Source organism: Monocercomonoides exilis (assembly GCF_001643675.1).
Source record: "Monocercomonoides exilis strain PA203 chromosome Unknown scaffold6-2077815, whole genome shotgun sequence".
In the NCBI taxonomy this organism is placed as follows: Eukaryota; Preaxostyla; order Oxymonadida; family Polymastigidae; genus Monocercomonoides; species Monocercomonoides exilis.
Window position 1 is genome coordinate 1,721,904 of NW_027150551.1, and position 21,048 is coordinate 1,742,951.

Consider the following 21,048-nt stretch of genomic DNA (forward strand, 5'->3'; position numbering starts at 1 on the left):
GGTAATGATCATCAAATAAAAATTTTGTGTGAAAGGGTTTCAATGAAATGTGCGAGATGTGGAAGTCCAAGATTTGCTGTAAAACGAATGAGAACAGGGAATCCTATGTGCAAAGAATGTTTTATGCTTTCTTTTGAAGAAGAAGTGCATCAGACAATAATTGAAGAAAAACTCTTTGAAAAGGGTGAAATTGTTGCAATAGGCGTTTCAGGAGGGAAAGGCATATATTAATGAATTATTTTATTTTTTATCTTCTTTTTCATATTTTTGTTTGCTTTTTTAACATGTGAATATTCAAGATTCCACATGTCTTCTTCACATCCTTACAACACTTAATCAGCGTTACAATTATGGACTAGATATACGACTTGTGGCAATTGATGAAGGGATATACGGTTATCGGGATTTTTCATTGGAGGTTTACATTTTTATGCAATTCTTAAAAGATAAAGTTGTATTTAGTGTGTTAAAGAAAATTCAGAAAAGTATTCTCTTCCTTTGGTGATACTATCGTTTAAAGACCTTTTTGGTTATACAATGGATGAAATAAACAACATTGTTGGAACAAAAAAGAGTAAATGTTTGAATTGCCCAGCTGTTCATTTCCTTTTTTAAAGCTTAATATAGGTACTCATTGCGGAATATTCCGAAGAAAAGCACTGGAAATAGGATGTCAACAAATTGGGGCAAATAAAATAGCACTTGGGCACAACGCAGACGATTATGCAGAAACTATTCTTATGAATTGTGTGCTTGATTATTTAAGTGAAAATTCATCATGCTTTTTTGAAATTTCTTTATTTTTTTTTCTTTCTTTTTTTCTTCTTCTTTTTTTTCTTTTTTTTTTTTCTTTTTTTTTTACACTAATTTTCATTTTGATGCGTTGAGACAGTGATGAGAGGTGATATTCATCGGCTTGAACGAAGTGGAGACATTACCACTGGAAAAGATTTTCTTTCGTCTGAACTGCCAAAATTGCTAAAGTTGAGAGAAGCAAATTCAAAAAATGAGAAAGCAGATGAGAAATCTTCGCTGTCTGTTGAAGAATGTGCAAAAGATGCTAATGAAGCATCTGAACCCAATCTTCTTCTGACTTCTTCAGAAACGAAAGCATCTTCATCAATGCCTCCAACTTTTATTGTTCCAACTTTAAAAGTGAAACCATTTAAATACTCGTATCAAAGAGAAATTGTGTTGTATTGTCACTTCAAAAAACTAAACTTCTTTTCGGTCGAGTGCACTTACGCTCAGGTAATGATTTATTGTTCTTTTCATTGCATTGACTGAAATTTCATATATTGTTTTGCTTTGTTCTACAAATTTCATCATAAGGCATCATTTCGTGGCTATGCACGACAATTTTTGGTGAAGTTACAAGAAAGTTACCCGATGGTGATTGGAAGTGTGCAGAAAATATTTTTGTTATTAAGAAATAAACATTGCTATTTCTGTTGTTTATGTTAAAACAATATTTTCATAATTTTTTTTCTAAAAAAAAACACACATAAAAAAAAACATTTTTAATCGATCAATAGACATTATTCATAGCAGCTCAATGATGCACGTTTCTTCATCGACACCATCTCAAAAAATGCAATTTTGCAGAAATTGCGGATTTATTTCTTCTCAGCAAAAGTGCCAAGCTTGTGTTTTAATAGATGAATTGAAGTCAGAAGAGAAAAGAAAAGAGACAACATGTGAAGTTTCTGAAAAGGATGCAAGCGAAGAGCTCACAGCATGTTCAGAAAAGAAGGGATTGGCCGTTCAGAAAGATATGGAAGATATCGTCTGAACATTGTTTCTCTCATGAGCCGTTTTACCAATCATTCAAATAGCATCCAATTCTGTCCTGTTTTGAAGTCTTTCTTCGTTTCAACAAATGAGTTTGATAGTCCAAGCGTTGACTTTTCTCTCATTTGCATTTCAAATTTTTTATTCATTTCGTTTGAAAGAAATATACGAAAACGTGCATTTCGAATTATGTAAGTATATTTTATTTACAGCTCAAGAAATAGCATAAGGATCTTCTTCTGCATCGTTCTCTTCCGCTTCTTCTCCTTCTTCTACATCATTTATGTTATTATCTTCTTCGTCACTCGCTTCGTACTCTTCTCCTTCTTCTTCTTCAGCTTCTTCTTCGGCTTCATCCGTTTCTTCTTTCATCAATGCTCCATCACTTGGGATTGGATATCGTGTTTCTTGAAATCCCATCAATGTAAATGGTATTCCATGTTTTTTTCCTTCTTCTGTTGAGTCAAAGCTAATAAGAATATTCAACGAATAATCTGTTAAATGCGTTTCTTCGTGATGTTCAAGTGAATCCAACAAAGAAGAAGAGTCTGTTGAAGAAGAAGAAGAAGAACTTTTCGATACGCACGACGGTGTCGTTGCTTCCATTGAACATAATGTATCAGAGCACGGATAAACCTTTCCAGATATTATTATTTGAAAAAGAGGCTTGATTGTAAATCTTGATGGAAATGCAACGTTAGTCTCTTGCTGTTGATGAAAAGATGACATTGACTCAGAAGAGGCTGGGCTTGTAGCTGTGCTCGCTGTTTCGTTGGCTAAAGACTGGCAAGGCGAAAACGGGACTGGTATCGAAACATTCAATGCATCTACAGCATCTACACTTCTGGTTTCTATCCCCAACTCAGCCAGTATGCATGCCATTTGTTCAGCTCCAACAACAGTTTTGCTGCCAATGTTGATTTTGCTTGCCCTGAAATGTTCTTTGACAATGCGACTCGCCCTCCAGATGGTCGAATCCTCTGTAAACGAGTACAAAATTTGGGGTGAGCAAAATGGCAAGCATCTCTTTAAAAAGAATTTCTGTTTTTCTTCAACTGAGCCTAACTGTAAGAAATTGAGCAGCTCCTGCTCTTCTGTCTGTGTATTGTTGAAGTATTGTTTGTAAAGTGTATGAGATGTTCTTGAGTGCGAGCCCATTGCAAAAAGAAGTGAGTTAAGATACGACAATACAATCCAACGATTTTCCTCTACTGCAAAGAAGAATTTTCTGGGAGTTGGAGGAACAAGATAGGCTTCAAAACTCTTTGTTGATATAAAATTCTAAAAAAAAAAAAATTGTTTTGCATCAAGGTTTTCAAATATCAATCAAATTATATATGTGTATTGAAGAGATATTATATATGCAAACAGAAGAAACTATTACATACAGGGTCATAAATGAAGCGTGTAAGTTTTGGAAACAATGCATGAATAATTGAATGGAGTATACATCTATTTGGTAAAGTCTCCAAAAACGGATTTCCTGTTGCAAATAAAGCTTCCAGTTGCAGATTTTTAAGGCAAAATAAATCTTCAACTTTGTCTAATCATATAAAATAAAATATTAGAATAATTGGCAGCGATATAAAACATCTTAATAAACCTATTGCATTCTTTTCGATTGAAAGGCGTTTGAGTTTTGGAAATGCTTCGTGGAAAGGAACATAAGAATTTAAGGCTGTAAACGATTTAATTCCATTTTCAGAAAAGTCAAGTGATTCTGCTTCTCTCCCAATTACTCCTCCCATGGCCATAATTGCAGACAAAATAAAATCTGCTCCCAAAATCGGTGTAAACTCCGAAACAAATGGAGAAGTTAAGCACGAACAAAATCTTAGATGCTGTGTTTTAGAGTCGTAGTTTTTAAGAACAAATGAAACAATGCCACGATATGCAGTTGATTCGCGAAGCTGGAAAGGAGATGAATCCACGGTCAAAACCAACTAATATTTTTTTGAAAATGATGTTATAAAATTGAATGAATTAAATTGCTAACTTTCATTCAAAATAAATTCTTTTCAAACTGAATTTCCATCAGGTAATATTACTCCTTTTTTCATCAAAATATCCGCTTCTTCTGAGCTTTTAAACTCGATAACACAAAAATTTGAATCAAACACAATACATTTATAAGATATATTTCCGCATAGAACTTTTTGAATTGCTGAAAAAATGTATTCAACAGAATATTTTTTTTGAAATCCAGAAAACTGATTGTTGCAAATCATTTGAGATTAATAACGTTATTGAAAGTTCACACTATTATGCATTTGCTTGACGGAGATTGATATATTTGATCAAGCGACAAAGGTTCTTGAGAAATAAATCCACTATTAAAATTTGTAAATTTTCATTTATGCATAAAAGTCAAATGGCTTAAAGTTAAGCGTGTATGATTTTAAAACCGTATTGACATCTTTGCACAATTTCTTTTCAAAGCAACAGAAACAACGCAAATTAAATAACTATATCTAATAATGGGCTACCGAACGAAAACATCTTTGACTGAAATGAATTTTATTCAAAACGAAAAAGCAATGTTAGTGATAAACTCGAAATTGAAGGTAAATGGAAACATAGCAACCGGTTTGAAAAATGTTTGAAGAAATTTTAATTTAAAAAAAACCTTATTTTCCAAAAAAAAAATACACTTAAAAGGGAAATTTTTCGTAAAAAAAAAAAAATTAAACTGAAAATTTTCATTAGTTAAAAAGCAGTTATTGTCAAAAATTAACGATCATATCCATCAAAGAAATTAGAGAGATATTTTCTATCAGTTTCAATTGGGAAAAAAAGCATCAGTCACTCACAATTCATGTTAATTGTTAAATGCTGGCAACAATGATTCTTAAATTATTATGGTTGCTTCGGTTAAACATATTTGTCTATCTTTTTGTTGGAAATGCCTTTCGATATTTCAACTTTTAGTACATCTTCGTTTGTAACAGTTTTAACAGGATTAATTCCAAAATTGGACCTGCACTTCATTTCATCATTCTTGTCGCGAAACACTTCAAAAACGAAAGTTTCATTAATTCGTTCCTTCTTCAACGCTTGCAAAATGAGAAAAGTTAAAATTCCTTCGAACGTGCGAATTGCAAAGGCACTCAACTGCACACAGAGCCTTGTCTGCCAGGTCAGAACCGGATATATAAGGAAAAAGGTTATTGAGAAAAAAAACATGTTGATGACTCGAAAGCAAGAAAAACGAGTCATGGAAATACTAAAAAATCTTAGAGATAAAAGAAAGCAAATCACACCGAAAACGCTTAGAGCCGTTGTTGCAAAAGTTTGTCATAAAACTCCTTCTCACAATTTTCATTCTTCATTCATAAAAAGGCATAGCGAGGAATTGATGATCGTTCCTTCAAGCGTGAGAGAAGAAAAAAGAATGAAAATATCGGAACAAAGCATTATCATCTGGAAAAATCATTTGGTTCAATATGTGTGTGGAAAATATACATCCATGATCTTCTGTGCTGATGAATCAGGCTATCATGCCTATGAAGATACAAGAAAGATGAACCTTATAGTCGGAACAAATGAAAATCGTGTAATTGATCACACGCCTGTTGACAGAGGAGAAAAAAGGTTATCATTGCTTCATTGTATTTCACTTGATGGAACTTTTGTTCCTCCTTGTTTTCTGGTGCAAAAACCATTCAACGTTGGATCCATTCAGTCTCTTGCCAATCATTCCGGAATTCATGGTTGTGTGAAAATCGGAAATTCGTCAAATTTCACAAAAGAGTTGTTTGAAAACTGGATTGAGAAAGTTTTCATTCCTCATGTCAACATTAAAAGAATGATTTTGCCAGATATACATGCACAAGCGGTGTTGATGCTTGATGGGTGCCGAATACACCTGTCGGACAACGTATTGACTCGACTTGCTAATGAAAATATATTGCTTTTGGTTTTACCTCCAAATACCACACATTTGTTGCAGTCATTGGATTTGTCAATTTTCTCTCTCTGGAAGCTTCAAATTCAACAGGTTAGGTCGGGTTCAACGCACGACAGCGTGGAACAACTTTTGTGGGTTGCAGTGAATGCTATTCTGCAAGTTTCTTCGTCGATTAACATTTTTTCTGCTTTTAAAGAAAGTGGACTTGTGAATGATTTTCACAGAGCTCCTTCAACAGCGCGGATCTTCGAAGAAAGCTTCCAAAAAGTGATTGAAATTGTCAAATTGGACAACAAGTCATTGCCACTGTCATGCACAAGACAAACAAGACAAACAAAAGGAGGAGAGTGGGGAATTTTGAACATTGACAAGATGCCAGTTTATTTTGGACTTCCGCAATAAACAACACTTGGTGAACAATTGATATGTTTTAGAGTTTTTTTCATTCAAATTTCATGGAGCATTTCAAAAAAAACATGATAAAATAAACGAAATATTCATCAAATCTTTGTTTTTTTTAATTTCAATAATACAAAAAGAATTAACAATTAACAAGAACAGTGAATATCTGATTATGTTTTGAAAATGGGACTAAATTATTTGCTTTATGAATTTTGTTCCACACAATCTTTTCAAAGATTTTCATCAACTTTTTAATATTTAATTATTTTATTCTGCATGAGAATGTTAGAATTGCAAGTATTCGAGGCAGAAATTGCATGGAACAAATCATCGATTTTTTCTTAAATGCAAGAATTCTGACCCAAATGTGTAAATAAGGGTTATGTTTTCGAAAGATTTTTCATAATCAATTGATAAGGGGTTTCTATTAAAAAATATAAAAAATACAATATAAAAATTCCTTTTGGATTTTTTAGATAGGTTTTGAAAGCTTTGAATCACTGTAATTTCATATTTTTCTTTCAAAGTCTCACATTTGCGTTTACTGATAATAGTTTCAATAAATAAAGGCATCAAAATCAAAATTTTTAAACAGATCCTTTTCTGTCCACTTTCCTTAAAGCAATCATTTCATTTCAACTGTTCAAATTGCGTTGATGATTGATGTGAAGATCTCTTTATAATCAACAATTCTTGTTTGTCATTGTTTCTCTCACAGATGTAAATTTTTTATTTGACTATAGTTTTCGGTGTTCTCAGGAACAGAAAAAAACAATATCATTTCTTACATTTCAAGTCAACGACTTTACTATTTTGTTCACAAGATTTTAAAATTTCTTTTTGCTGTAAAGGGCAGATCAATAGTATATTTCTTGATGAATGACTTATTATTTTCTTTGTGTGTATTATTGTTTATTCAAGCACCTTCGCAATTGATCGGTAACTGTGCGGAAGAATTTCAGTCAACAGCATTTCACTTTGGAAATAAATCCACAAACCGAACATATCAAATCGAAAAGAATGGTCGTTTGGAAGCGAAAGCATGTCATGCACATTACAGTGAAACAAGACATTTTTCCGGTCTGGTGAGCTGCAACTTGGCCTCATTTCATTTACTGAATTCTTCTTTTGAATCCTGCAACATTCTCTTTCAGCAGATCCAAAAATGCAACGTGTTATCAAGTGACGAGAATTCACTGATATCACTGCACGCTTGCACGATTGCTCCATGTGAATGTTCTTCAAAAAACTTTATGCAAACGAAAGGAGGAGTTGTTAAGCTTGAGAATTTGTCGCTTGCAACAGCCAGCTTGCTGAGTCATTCCTTTGCCATTTTTGAGCCACTGACAAGCTGCGCACCATTAACCAAAGGAATTTTGGACATTTCAGTGTCTTCATTCGATTCTTTGATTACCACATCTTTCGAACCTCTTCTGTCGCCAATTTCATTTGTTGAAGTGAACATTGTGGACTGTCATTTTTCAAACATATCCTGCTCAATAAAGCATGCGGATGATCTCAAAAACTCTTATCGAAAATGTGACACAAGCATCAGAAGCTCCACATTTGTATCGACAGACGAACCATTTTATGGGTCACTCTTCACTGATATAAACTCTGTGCAGTCATTGTGCTTCTTTTGCTCAAACTGCTCTTTTTTGTCATCAACACCAAAAAACATCACAAACATCCGCCAGATAATCACCGGAAGTGGGGATTCCAATTTCATTGACACTATTTTCCGTGACGTTTCATACGATTCAGATTATGGTGGTGCATTGAGATTTGCTTCGAGTGGTGAATTGACAGTGACAAACTGTGAATTCGAACGATGCTCAACCACTAAAAATTACGGACATTCAGCAATTTCTCTTTTTCCTTCCGGAAGTGGAACAATTAATTCTTCTGTTTTTTCGAATTGCTGTTCTGAAGATTGTGGAACTGTGGGAATAGTGACAAGCAAAGTATCAGAAAAGTGTGTAATTAACTGTGCTTTTTATAATAATTCTGTTCCCAATTTAGGAAGCGGTTTCTATTCACGTGACTCAAATCATGTTGTTGTGCAACAATGCTTTTTCAAGAATAACACATCAACGAATAATGAATCACAGTGTTGTTTTGGAGGAGGAATTGGAATTAGATGTGAGTTAGATATTCTGATATCAGATTGTTATATATTGGAATGTACGTCACACAGTAACGGTGGCGGTATTTGCGTGGGAGCCAAAAACTCCATTTTAACATATGAGAATTTTTTCTCTTTCAAATATCTATATTTTGAATCGAACACAGCAGCATTCAATAAAGGGCATGATGTTTTTGTGTCTGGTGATTGGGCTTCCATCATCACACAGAAGGATTTTGTGTGCTGCCTGACACACACAACATCGAGGCCTCAGTTGACATGGAATGATGAAGACAAAAGTGAGTGGCTCAGTTCAGCATTCAATCCAGTGCATGTGTCTGCAGATGCCGGAAATGATACTGTAATGTGTGGCCCCGCAGAACGAAAATGCCGTTCGCTGAAGCAGAGCATTATTGTGGCAAGTGATTTGGCTGGTGCAGAAACACAAGTGACAGTGGATGCAGGCATCTACAATGAGACTGCCATTTCTGTTGAGAAGATGATAGAAATTGAAGGAGCATCGAAGGACAACACGACTGTGACAGTGTCAGCATCTCCAGATTTTGGATCTGCAATAACAGTGGAGAACGACGGAGCATTGACCATCAGAAAGTTCAAGTTGATTCACAATTCCTCATTATCAGACGCTTCCTCCTCATTTGTTCTGGTTGCATCAGGATCGGTGTTGGTGTGTGATTGCAGCATTTCGGCTGAAGAGAATCAACTGAACACATTTACGGAATCAGTTATCAATGTTGCTGGAGGCAAAGCAGTTATCAGAGATGTGATGCTTTTCTCTTTTCGAATAGCAGCTGCAGTTTTTTCGTTTGGAAATCCAGATAGTTTAACGCTTGCCAATGTTATGTTTAACAATATCATTCGCGTTGAAGGGAATGGATGCATATTTGAGGTGTCTCTCAAGAATGAAGAGAAGCTGCATTTGGGGAATATGAGCGTTGATGAGTGTTCGTGCAGGGGTGGAAATGGCGGAGGGTTAAGTGTTGTGATGGAAGACAATTCAGAATTCAGTGCTGGAAATGGGGCAGGAGACAAAGACACAGTTGGAATGGATTCATGTGAGGCTATGAGCGACGATGAAGGGGAAAACGGTCTTGGGGGAGGTATTTTTCTTTATTTGAGCAACGATTTTCAGAATTTTTGCCTGAAAGATGTATTCTTTAGAGGATGCAAAGCCAAAGCTGGAGATTGTGTTTTTGTGAATGGGAATGATTTGTCAGTTGTGATATCCACAGCATCATTTGGATTTGAATATGACTTGAACAGCCTGGTTGAGCTTCGTGGTTATGAAAGATCAACATTCAACGACAGCTTGGCAATCCCTCTTGTGTTGTATTTGCGGGATCCGCCGTCTGTTGTGTATATTGGCGGAGCGAGCCATCATGATCATGCAAAATGTGGATATGAAGACTTCCCCTGCAAAACAATTGATGGAGGTGTTCAGAGAAATATTGATAATCCGGAGCAGACATTGAGGTTTATGAGCACATTTGAGTTTGAACACGAAATGGAGTTCAAAGAACACATTTTCAACATTGATGTGAATGGAAGCGGAGAAGACATTGCAGTTGGATGCCGAGATGAGAAAGTTCATGATTGGCTGGCAAGGAGTAACACAACAGTCAGCATGACAAAGATGACATTTGCATTGAACGCGTCTCTAAGCGGAAGAACCACATTCTTTGAATGTGACGGAAGCGCTCTAACTCTTGTTGGGTGCTCAATGAAAATGAATGAACTCACAACTTTTGTTGAGTACTCGCTTCTTCGAATATGCGGAGGAACTTTGAACATCACGAATTTTGAGGTGGAGAATTCTCAATCAGTAATGTTCAAGGGGGCGGGAATGATTGAATTTGAGGGAGATGGAGCAATGACTGTTGATGGGTTGAAAATTGCCGGAGGAGGGACAAGCAGCGCAAATGGGATGATATCTATGGGGGCTAGTGGAACAGGATTGATAAACAACAGCATGTTTTGCAACATGAACTTTGATTGTTGCGGCGTGATTCATTTGGAATCGAAATTAACATTGTTGAACAGCTCGTTTAAGAATTTGAAGAGGATGGAAGGAGGTGGAGGAGCAGTGCAGGCAACAATTGGAGCTGGAAAGTTTATCAATGCAGAGAGATGTTTTTTTGAGCAGACAAGCTGTGCTGAGGAAGAAAGCAAAGGCGGAAGCTGTGCCATAACGATTGGCGAAAGGAGTTCATTCTTCTTTTCAAGTTGCACATTTAATGAATCCAGCGTGAATGAAGAAAGCGGGAAAGGAGGAGGCCTTTATGCTTGCTTCGAAGAACCAACAACAACGTACTCTTTTAGTTCTGTAGTATTTACAAAAAACAAAGCTGGCCATGGAAAGAATATGTATATTTATTCGAGCGATCTTAACCACACAATTTCGACTGTTTCTTTTGCATTTGAATATGAATCGGGAAAAAATGACAGTGACCTCTTCGATGGTGCAGATCCAAAACTGGGAGAAATCAATCTTCTGAGATTTTTAATAAACTTTTCATCTGATATTGTGTGTGTCTCTGGCAATGGAATCGATATTGTATCGTGCGGAAGCAAAGAATATCCATGCCAGTCTCTGTGGATGGCAACAAAACATATTAATCATTCGATGACACAATGTGGAATCTTAATAAATGATGAATGTGTGCTTGAAGATATGTTTGATCTTTCCGGGTGTAGCATAAATTCATCGGCATGGGAGGCAGACGAAAAGGTAAAAGCGACAATCCGAATTGAAGGCAAAGAGGGAGGAGAGGCAACTCCCCATATAAAGAATTATGGGGAGATGTTTTTTGGCCTTGTTGTTTTGTCATTGAGAAAAATAAATGGAGGAGGTTCGAGTGCAATAGTTGTTAATGAAGCTGGAATACTGATGCTTTCAGATTGCTTGTTTGAAGCAGATGTGCAAGAGCATGAGGAATGTGATTGTTGCTTTGTGCTGTTGGTGAAAGGGAAGCTTGATGTGAACATAGTGACTGTGGGGCACATGACACTTGGCCGAGAAGTGTTTCGCTTGAGGAGCGGAAGTACTTGCACCATGAAAGGGCTCACTGCCACCGAAGTGCAAATGAGAAACGGATGCTTGATAATGATAGAAAGCACCGAAGGTAGAGGAGCAAATAATGCAACAGTCGTAAACGTAGAGGATGGATCATTTTTGTGCGTGTCTGGTGATGGAAACAGATGCAGTGTTGTTGAAAGTGCACATGGAGACAATGTGCAACTGACAATAAATGGAACAGTTTTTGAGCAGTGCAACACAACGTTGTCAGAGAAAGGAGGAGGGATGCTGTTTGTGCTTGATGAAGAGGGATCGTTTGCACTTCATGATTCAAAGGTCATTCAAACAAGCTGTTCTGTTGCGAATGGAAGAGGTGGTGGCGCATATATAAAGAGTACGCTGAGTGGAGAACTGAACTTCTTTTTTGATAATGTGCTGTTCAAACGCAACGTGGCACAGGTGGGGAATGATGTGTTTGTTGAGTGCATAAACATTGAAAATCAGATCAATGAGACACAATTCAGGCTTGTCCTATCGCAGAAGGGATATGTCAAGGAAAATGCAATATATGGCATTGATAGTGGCGAGCATTCTGAGACACCATTTGATTTGATCAATCTGATAACTGTGTATATGGCAGACATGATTGTTGTTTCCTCATTACCATCGAACGGAGGGAAGAATGACAGGCAGTGTGGGCCGCCATCATATCCATGCAAGTCAATTGACTATGCAATAAGCCATTTGTCCCACGAATTTGTGAGTATGATGTATGTTGACAATTGTTCGCTGGTGCAGGGAGAGACCGAGCTGAGTGATATGACGCTCTTGTCGAAAGGTTCACTTCCGTCCAAAGTGAATGTTTTTTCTGAGATTCCAGCAACACGAAATGAGCTCGTGGTCACATCAGAATGTGTAACAATATCTCTCCTCAAATTCTCGTTTCCGTCACCATTTTCCTCAAAACACTCTTCGTTCATTCTCATTAAAAGCGGATCGCTTTCAATTCAGTCTTGCTCATTTTGTGCATCAGACTTGCCCTCCGTCTCCACTATGCCTGAGCTGTCGATGACGCTTATTGTTCAAAATGGAAAGCATCTTGCAATCTCCCGCACCAACGTTTCCGGTCTCTCATTTGCTTCTGGAAAAGCAATCATAGGTGCTTTTTCGCGAACTGCAAATATCTCATTCGAGCAATTATCAATTGAGAATGTGGCTCTTCAGGATGGAAGCTGCATCAGCATCGTTGATCCACATGAGAATTCGATAAATTCTCAGGATGTATGCATTGTCGATATATCTCAGTGTTTATTTTCAAATGTTTCGAGATATGGCTCAAACGTTTGTGCGATCTCCGCTTCCTCAAAAGAACTGATCAATTTATCGAACTGCTCATTCAAAGCTCGCTCATTGTCTTCGACTCTTGGAAGTGCTGTTTTGTTTGCTTTTTGTTTGAATGTGGAAATAAAAACGTGCTCGTTTGTTGGAGAACATAGTGACCCAGATAGCCGAGAGGTATTGAACCAACAAAACGAAAAGAATGAAGGACTATGTTTGTGGAACGGATCTTTGGTCTGGACGAGAAATAGTTTTGTTGCAATGAAAGACACTGTGATTTCAAATTCATGTGAAGGAGGGCTGTCTGTATCTGGGGGACGTATGACAGTTGAGATGGGAATGTTCAAAGATAACAACCCATCAATCAGAGGATATCCATCTGCTCGCCGCAATATCCTTTGTGGTGATTCGGGTGAGCTAATGGTTTCGAGTCTGAAAGGAGGAGATGGGCTGAGGGACAATACATCATTGTGGGTATTAAGCGACGGGTGCACTCTGGATGGGATAGCAGCTGAGAGGTTATCGCCGTTTTTCATCCCAATCCTTGATTCTGTAGAAATGGAGCTGGATGAAAACAAAGCACAATTAACATTTGTTGGAGCTCTTTTCCTTCCCTGCAATCTGCAACTTCAGCTTATATATGCAAGATTCGATGAAGAAATGATTGAGAAGTATCCATTCGAAGGTGAAGGCTTTGTGAATGAGTCAGTGCTTTGTTCAGACATTTCTGCAGCAAAAGTGAGAGACATGTCAGATGACACAGAACTAATTGTTGCAATTATGTTTGGCGAGGCACCAAACTTTCATTCTACATCGGAGATTGTGCTAAAGAATGCCAGCAAAAAAGAGATGACAGCAGCCCCACAGATAATATGAGTCAAAGCTCCAATGAAAAGAAATCGTCATGGACAATGATTGTAATTGTGGTTTTTGCAATTTTGTTTTTGTTGTTCTAATTGTATCCATTGTTGTCACTATTAGATGGAGGAAGCAAAAGAGAAGGACAGAAGAGCTGGAGGTGATTGTGAATGATAATATCAGAAAAGATCCGAAGGCATTTGAGATGGTGACGATGGAGATGTCGCCTGAGGCGCAGTGGAGGAGAGCAGAGGAGGAGGCAGAAAAGATGAATGAAGAGAGGATCAAGAAGAGGGTGTATGAGAAAAGCTTGGGACACTCGGAGTCATCGGAGCATCTTCTGTCTGAGAGTGGCTCCACTGAATACATTCTTGGCCAAGACTCAGACAAGATTCCCAAATGGATGCTGGAGAAGGTTGATGAGAAGGAGGAAGAGGAAGAGGTGAGAAAGAGATCTCCTTCACCTTCTATCTCATCCACTTCAACAACAGACACTTCAGATACAGAATCCACATTTGTTCGAGGGGAGGATATGTGCCCAACCACTTCATCTATGTCTAATCTGGTGGATGCAATCGCATGCTCATCACCTCATGAGAAATTGATTGTGGATCTGAGGGATTCGCTGTTCATGCTGCTTCATGGGAGGAATGAGAAGAAAGAGATGGCGATTGGAAGTCTTCAACAAAGAGAGCAGACAGCTGCCCAGATCCTGTTCTGGGTGGCCAATCTTGCACTTCACTCCTTTGATGAGATGGAAAATGGATTATCTTCACTGGCCAATCTGAGTCCTCACATTGTTCTGTTCTCGGAGCATATGGTGATCACCATAGCCATGCACTCTGACTGCTCAACAGACTCAGGCTCATCATCCATTTCATCTTCTTCCACCATCATCACCTCTTCCTCGGACATTTCTGTGAAGAGTGAGAGGTTCACCAAATCACCACCTCCATCTTCCGCTTTTGAAGATGAAGACGATTTCAAGAAAGAGTGTCTGAGGTGGATGGCTCCGGAGCTGTTGAACGGAGCAAAGAAGCATGCAACGAAGAAGACAGTGGCTTTCTCGATCGGGATGATGCTGTGGGAGTGCTTGACATTGATAATCCCCTTTGGAGAGTATGAAGCTGTGATAGCTGGAGAGAAGATTGAAAAAGGAGAAAGGCCAGACATGATAAAGATTGAAGAAAGTTCGATGAAAGAGCTGGCAAAGTCATGTGTGCAGCACTGTTCAAAAGGAAGATTGAGCTTGATGGATTTAAAGAGAGAGTTCATTACTCACTTTCCAAAGGGGATGACGATATTGACCGTTTCTGATGCGATTAATTTTGAGGAAGGAATGGAGAATGGCAGCGAGGCGAGCGGAAGCAGAAGAACTCAAATAGAAAGCAAACGAAGTTGTTAGCAGAGTGTTTTCAATTCAAAGTCAACTTTGTCGTTAAAAAAGAAAGAAAGAAAGAAAGAAATTGAAAGCTAAAAATAAATTCGTCACAAACGCATTGAATCATCAAATAAGCGGGGGGAAAAACAGCAAAACACAAATGAGAAGTGAGCATAACAAAGTCTTGTATTAACATAATTTTTGTCAGAGTTCAATAGCACTCAAAGAACAAGAGAAAGAGAAAGCGTGTACATGTGCGTGCGTGTGCGTGGGTGCGTGAGCTTGTGAGAAAATTGAAAAAGAAAACATTTCAATTTAATAAACAATTTGCTAAAAAAAAAAGAAAAGAAAAAAGAAATAGATGAGAAAAATGAAAAGCATTGCAGGCACTAATAATATTTTCATTTAAGCACTCCACTTTCATAATCGTCTTTTCGATAAATAAACTTATTTTTTCATCCATCTTTTTGTGGAACAAATAATAAAACGGTAAAAATGACTTTAGAAATTAAAGAACACAAATAACAAAAAAAACATCACAGTATTTACACCTGCCCAAATAATATCTATCCATATTCAAAGTATATTCTTGGTGTTTTTGATTCGTTTATTATAATAATAGTTATTATCCTGAAATTTTGTTTTAAAAAATTGTCTCAAGCAAAATACAGAATTCTATCAAACAAATCAAATTTATGTTCACTTTTATTACTTTTAGTGTCCATCCATTTTTTTTTCCGTTTCTCTCAGCTTTTCAAGAACATCAATTATTTTTTGTCTTTTCATTTTGATTTGTTTATGATTTGATCGTTTAATTAAATTAATTATTTAAAAAGGTTGAGAGCATGAAGAGAAATATATGTATTTTCAAGGATTTTATGTGTAATGAATTAAAACTTCAATTCTCGAATTACTTTATCTTTCTTTCCATTTTTTTTTATCAATTGTATGCACTCATTTATTTGTTGCCATCATTGCTGTGATGAAGCGTTGCATTCTTATACTCAATAAAATATTAAAAAATTATTTCATTTCAATTTTTTCATGCGAAAAATTCATCCATTGCTCCTATTACTTCAATGAAATTGAATGAAGAGTCATATGGGTTATTATTTTTGAAATCAAATTTTTTCATTCAAATTTTTCGGTTCAAAAATTAATCTTAAATGTTAACCAATGAACAGTGATAAGTGAAAAAGCTTATTTAAGACAATTTTATCTTTGATTAGGTTAAACTTTTTGTTTTCAAAACAGTTGTGACAATTTTAGCAATTGATCACAAAATCTCTTCTAAAAAACTTTTAATCTTTGTAAAATCGACACACCGAAAAAAGATATGATTTCAAAAATAATCACCCAACTATAATAATTTTTGGTGTATTTGATTGAAACAAAAGATTTAAACAAGTGGGTCAAAACAAGGAACTACAATTATTTTCATTTGTGAAATTTGAACAATGAATAATATTTTTTTGATAACAAAATTTGATGAATGAAATAGTGAACACTTTTGTTACAAAAATATATTAATTGTGATTATTTATTAAAAATACGAACTTGAGGGTAATATATGGGTGATTATTTTTGAAATCATATCTTTTTTCGGTGTGTCGATTTTACAAAGATTAAAAGTTTTTTAGAAGAGATTTTGTGATCAATTGCTAAAATTGTCACAACTGTTTTGAAAACAAAAAGTTTAACCTAATCAAAGATAAAATTGTCTTAAATAAGCTTTTTCACTTATCACTGTTCATTGGTTAACATTTAAGATTAATTTTTGAACCGAAAAATTTGAATGAAAAAATTTGATTTCAAAAATAATAACCCATATGACTCTTCATTCAATTTCATTGAAGCAATAGGAGCAATGGATGAATTTTTCGCATGAAAAAATTGAAATGAAATAATTTTTTAATATTTTATTGAGTATAAGAATGCAACGCTTCATCACAGCAATGATGGCAACAAATAAATGAGTGCATACAATTGATAAAAAAAAATGGAAAGAAAGATAAAGTAATTCGAGAATTGAAGTTTTAATTCATTACACATAAAATCCTTGAAAATACATATATTTCTCTTCATGCTCTCAACCTTTTTAAATAATTAATTTAATTAAACGATCAAATCATAAACAAATCAAAATGAAAAGACAAAAAATAATTGATGTTCTTGAAAAGCTGAGAGAAACGGAAAAAAAAATGGATGGACACTAAAAGTAATAAAAGTGAACATAAATTTGATTTGTTTGATAGAATTCTGTATTTTGCTTGAGACAATTTTTTAAAACAAAATTTCAGGATAATAACTATTATTATAATAAACGAATCAAAAACACCAAGAATATACTTTGAATATGGATAGATATTATTTGGGCAGGTGTAAATACTGTGATGTTTTTTTTGTTATTTGTGTTCTTTAATTTCTAAAGTCATTTTTACCGTTTTATTATTTGTTCCACAAAAAGATGGATGAAAAAATAAGTTTATTTATCGAAAAGACGATTATGAAAGTGGAGTGCTTAAATGAAAATATTATTAGTGCCTGCAATGCTTTTCATTTTTCTCATCTATTTCTTTTTTCTTTTCTTTTTTTTTTAGCAAATTGTTTATTAAATTGAAATGTTTTCTTTTTCAATTTTCTCACAAGCTCACGCACCCACGCACACGCACGCACATGTACACGCTTTCTCTTTCTCTTGTTCTTTGAGTGCTATTGAACTCTGACAAAAATTATGTTAATACAAGACTTTGTTATGCTCACTTCTCATTTGTGTTTTGCTGTTTTTCCCCCCGCTTATTTGATGATTCAATGCGTTTGTGACGAATTTATTTTTAGCTTTCAATTTCTTTCTTTCTTTCTTTCTTTTTTAACGACAAAGTTGACTTTGAATTGAAAACACTCTGCTAACAACTTCGTTTGCTTTCTATTTGAGTTCTTCTGCTTCCGCTCGCCTCGCTGCCATTCTCCATTCCTTCCTCAAAATTAATCGCATCAGAAACGGTCAATATCGTCATCCCCTTTGGAAAGTGAGTAATGAACTCTCTCTTTAAATCCATCAAGCTCAATCTTCCTTTTGAACAGTGCTGCACACATGACTTTGCCAGCTCTTTCATCGAACTTTCTTCAATCTTTATCATGTCTGGCCTTTCTCCTTTTTCAATCTTCTCTCCAGCTATCACAGCTTCATACTCTCCAAAGGGGATTATCAATGTCAAGCACTCCCACAGCATCATCCCGATCGAGAAAGCCACTGTCTTCTTCGTTGCATGCTTCTTTGCTCCGTTCAACAGCTCCGGAGCCATCCACCTCAGACACTCTTTCTTGAAATCGTCTTCATCTTCAAAAGCGGAAGATGGAGGTGGTGATTTGGTGAACCTCTCACTCTTCACAGAAATGTCCGAGGAAGAGGTGATGATGGTGGAAGAAGATGAAATGGATGATGAGCCTGAGTCTGTTGAGCAGTCAGAGTGCATGGCTATGGTGATCACCATATGCTCCGAGAACAGAACAATGTGAGGACTCAGATTGGCCAGTGAAGATAATCCATTTTCCATCTCATCAAAGGAGTGAAGTGCAAGATTGGCCACCCAGAACAGGATCTGGGCAGCTGTCTGCTCTCTTTGTTGAAGACTTCCAATCGCCATCTCTTTCTTCTCATTCCTCCCATGAAGCAGCATGAACAGCGAATCCCTCAGATCCACAATCAATTTCTCATGAGGTGATGAGCATGCGATTGCATCCACCAGATTAGACATAGATGAAGTGGTTGGGCACATATCCTCCCCTCGAACAAATGTGGATTCTGTATCTGAAGTGTCTGTTGTTGAAGTGGATGAGATAGAAGGTGAAGGAGATCTCTTTCTCACCTCTTCCTCTTCCTCCTTCTCATCAACCTTCTCCAGCATCCATTTGGGAATCTTGTCTGAGTCTTGGCCAAGAATGTATTCAGTGGAGCCACTCTCAGACAGAAGATGCTCCGATGACTCCGAGTGTCCCAAGCTTTTCTCATACACCCTCTTCTTGATCCTCTCTTCATTCATCTTTTCTGCCTCCTCCTCTGCTCTCCTCCACTGCGCCTCAGGCGACATCTCCATCGTCACCATCTCAAATGCCTTCGGATCTTTTCTGATATTATCATTCACAATCACCTCCAGCTCTTCTGTCCTTCTCTTTTGCTTCCTCCATCTAATAGTGACAACAATGGATACAATTAGAACAACAAAAAACAAAATTGCAAAAACCACAATTACAATCATTGTCCATGACGATTTCTTTTCATTGGAGCTTTGACTCATATTATCTGTGGGGCTGCTGTCATCTCTTTTTTTGCTGGCATTCTTTAGCACAATCTCCGATGTAGAATGAAAGTTTGGTGCCTCGCCAAACATAATTGCAACAATTAGTTCTGTGTCATCTGACATGTCTCTCACTTTTGCTGCAGAAATGTCTGAACAAAGCACTGACTCATTCACAAAGCCTTCACCTTCGAATGGATACTTCTCAATCATTTCTTCATCGAATCTTGCATATATAAGCTGAAGTTGCAGATTGCAGGGAAGGAAAAGAGCTCCAACAAATGTTAATTGTGCTTTGTTTTCATCCAGCTCCATTTCTACAGAATCAAGGATTGGGATGAAAAACGGCGATAACCTCTCAGCTGCTATCCCATCCAGAGTGCACCCGTCGCTTAATACCCACAATGATGTATTGTCCCTCAGCCCATCTCCTCCTTTCAGACTCGAAACCATTAGCTCACCCGAATCACCACAAAGGATATTGCGGCGAGCAGATGGATATCCTCTGATTGATGGGTTGTTATCTTTGAACATTCCCATCTCAACTGTCATACGTCCCCCAGATACAGACAGCCCTCCTTCACATGAATTTGAAATCACAGTGTCTTTCATTGCAACAAAACTATTTCTCGTCCAGACCAAAGATCCGTTCCACAAACATAGTCCTTCATTCTTTTCGTTTTGTTGGTTCAATACCTCTCGGCTATCTGGGTCACTATGTTCTCCAACAAACGAGCACGTTTTTATTTCCACATTCAAACAAAAAGCAAACAAAACAGCACTTCCAAGAGTCGAAGACAATGAGCGAGCTTTGAATGAGCAGTTCGATAAATTGATCAGTTCTTTTGAGGAAGCGGAGATCGCACAAACGTTTGAGCCATATCTCGAAACATTTGAAAATAAACACTGAGATATATCGACAATGCATACATCCTGAGAATTTATCGAATTCTCATGTGGATCAACGATGCTGATGCAGCTTCCATCCTGAAGAGCCACATTCTCAATTGATAATTGCTCGAATGAGATATTTGCAGTTCGCGAAAAAGCACCTATGATTGCTTTTCCAGAAGCAAATGAGAGACCGGAAACGTTGGTGCGGGAGATTGCAAGATGCTTTCCATTTTGAACAATAAGCGTCATCGACAGCTCAGGCATAGTGGAGACGGAGGGCAAGTCTGATGCACAAAATGAGCAAGACTGAATTGAAAGCGATCCGCTTTTAATGAGAATGAACGAAGAGTGTTTTGAGGAAAATGGTGACGGAAACGAGAATTTGAGGAGAGATATTGTTACACATTCTGATGTGACCACGAGCTCATTTCGTGTTGCTGGAATCTCAGAAAAAACATTCACTTTGGACGGAAGTGAACCTTTCGACAAGAGCGTCATATCACTCAGCTCGGTCTCTCCCTGCACCAGCGAACAATTGTCAACATACATCATACTCACAAATTCGTGGGACAAATGGCTTATTGCATAGTCAATTGACTTGCATGGATATGATGGCGGCCCACACTGCCTGTCATTCTTCCCTCCGTTCGATGGTAATGAGGAAACAACAATCATGTCTGCCATATACACAGTTATCAGATTGATCAAATCAAATGGTGTCTCAGAATGCTCGCCACTATCAATGCCATATATTGCATTTTCCTTGACATATCCCTTCTGCGATAGGACAAGCCTGAATTGTGTCTCATTGATCTGATTTTCAATGTTTATGCACTCAACAAACACATCATTCCCCACCTGTGCCACGTTGCGTTTGAACAGCACATTATCAAAAAAGAAGTTCAGTTCTCCACTCAGCGTACTCTTTATATATGCGCCACCACCTCTTCCATTCGCAACAGAACAGCTTGTTTGAATGACCTTTGAATCATGAAGTGCAAACGATCCCTCTTCATC

The 21,048-nt window shown here is 36.9% G+C and overlaps 6 protein-coding genes across 6 annotated transcripts; 4 read left to right on the forward strand and 2 right to left on the reverse strand.

Annotated features, from left to right (window-relative positions):
- The first annotated feature begins 3 nt into the window (after positions 1 to 3).
- MONOS_12084 (putative cytoplasmic trna adenylyltransferase) lies at positions 4 to 1,978 on the forward strand. Its single transcript, XM_067864672.1, has 7 exons — positions 4 to 220; positions 300 to 418; positions 463 to 580; positions 628 to 747; positions 893 to 1,251; positions 1,333 to 1,402; positions 1,536 to 1,978. The coding sequence occupies exons 1-7, from the start codon at positions 43 to 45 to the stop codon at positions 1,790 to 1,792; spliced, it is 1,221 nt and encodes a 406-aa protein (XP_067734001.1). The 5' UTR covers positions 4 to 42; the 3' UTR covers positions 1,793 to 1,978.
- On the reverse strand, positions 1,929 to 4,258 carry MONOS_12085 (uncharacterized protein). The gene is made up of 6 exons (XM_067864673.1): positions 4,197 to 4,258; positions 4,052 to 4,121; positions 3,816 to 4,001; positions 3,395 to 3,734; positions 3,180 to 3,334; positions 1,929 to 3,072 (listed from the first exon to the last, which is right to left on the reverse strand). The coding sequence occupies exons 1-6, from the start codon at positions 4,205 to 4,207 to the stop codon at positions 2,005 to 2,007; spliced, it is 1,830 nt and encodes a 609-aa protein (XP_067734002.1). The 5' UTR covers positions 4,208 to 4,258; the 3' UTR covers positions 1,929 to 2,004.
- Positions 4,259 to 4,852: 594 nt separating this feature from the next.
- Positions 4,853 to 6,100, forward strand: MONOS_12086 (putative DDE superfamily endonuclease; the record flags this gene model as incomplete). The annotated part of the gene is made up of 1 exon (XM_067864674.1): positions 4,853 to 6,100. One exon carries the CDS (start codon positions 4,853 to 4,855, stop codon positions 6,098 to 6,100), a length of 1,248 nt encoding a protein of 415 aa, XP_067734003.1.
- A 4,508-nt stretch (positions 6,101 to 10,608) lies between these two features.
- Positions 10,609 to 11,840, forward strand: MONOS_4263 (uncharacterized protein; the record flags this gene model as incomplete). Its single annotated transcript, XM_067874323.1, has 2 exons — positions 10,609 to 11,721; positions 11,787 to 11,840. The coding sequence occupies 2 exons, from the start codon at positions 10,609 to 10,611 to the stop codon at positions 11,838 to 11,840; spliced, it is 1,167 nt and encodes a 388-aa protein (XP_067734004.1).
- Positions 11,841 to 13,663: 1,823 nt separating this feature from the next.
- MONOS_16687 (uncharacterized protein) lies at positions 13,664 to 15,301 on the forward strand (the record flags this gene model as incomplete). The annotated part of the gene is made up of 1 exon (XM_067869573.1): positions 13,664 to 15,301. The coding sequence occupies one exon, from the start codon at positions 13,664 to 13,666 to the stop codon at positions 14,861 to 14,863; it is 1,200 nt and encodes a 399-aa protein (XP_067734005.1). The 3' UTR covers positions 14,864 to 15,301.
- A 3,675-nt stretch (positions 15,302 to 18,976) lies between these two features.
- On the reverse strand, positions 18,977 to 20,715 carry MONOS_4264 (uncharacterized protein; the record flags this gene model as incomplete). Its single annotated transcript, XM_067874324.1, has 2 exons — positions 18,977 to 19,027; positions 19,084 to 20,715. 2 exons carry the CDS (start codon positions 20,713 to 20,715, stop codon positions 18,977 to 18,979), a joined length of 1,683 nt encoding a protein of 560 aa, XP_067734006.1.
- Between the last annotated feature and the right edge of the window lie 333 nt (positions 20,716 to 21,048).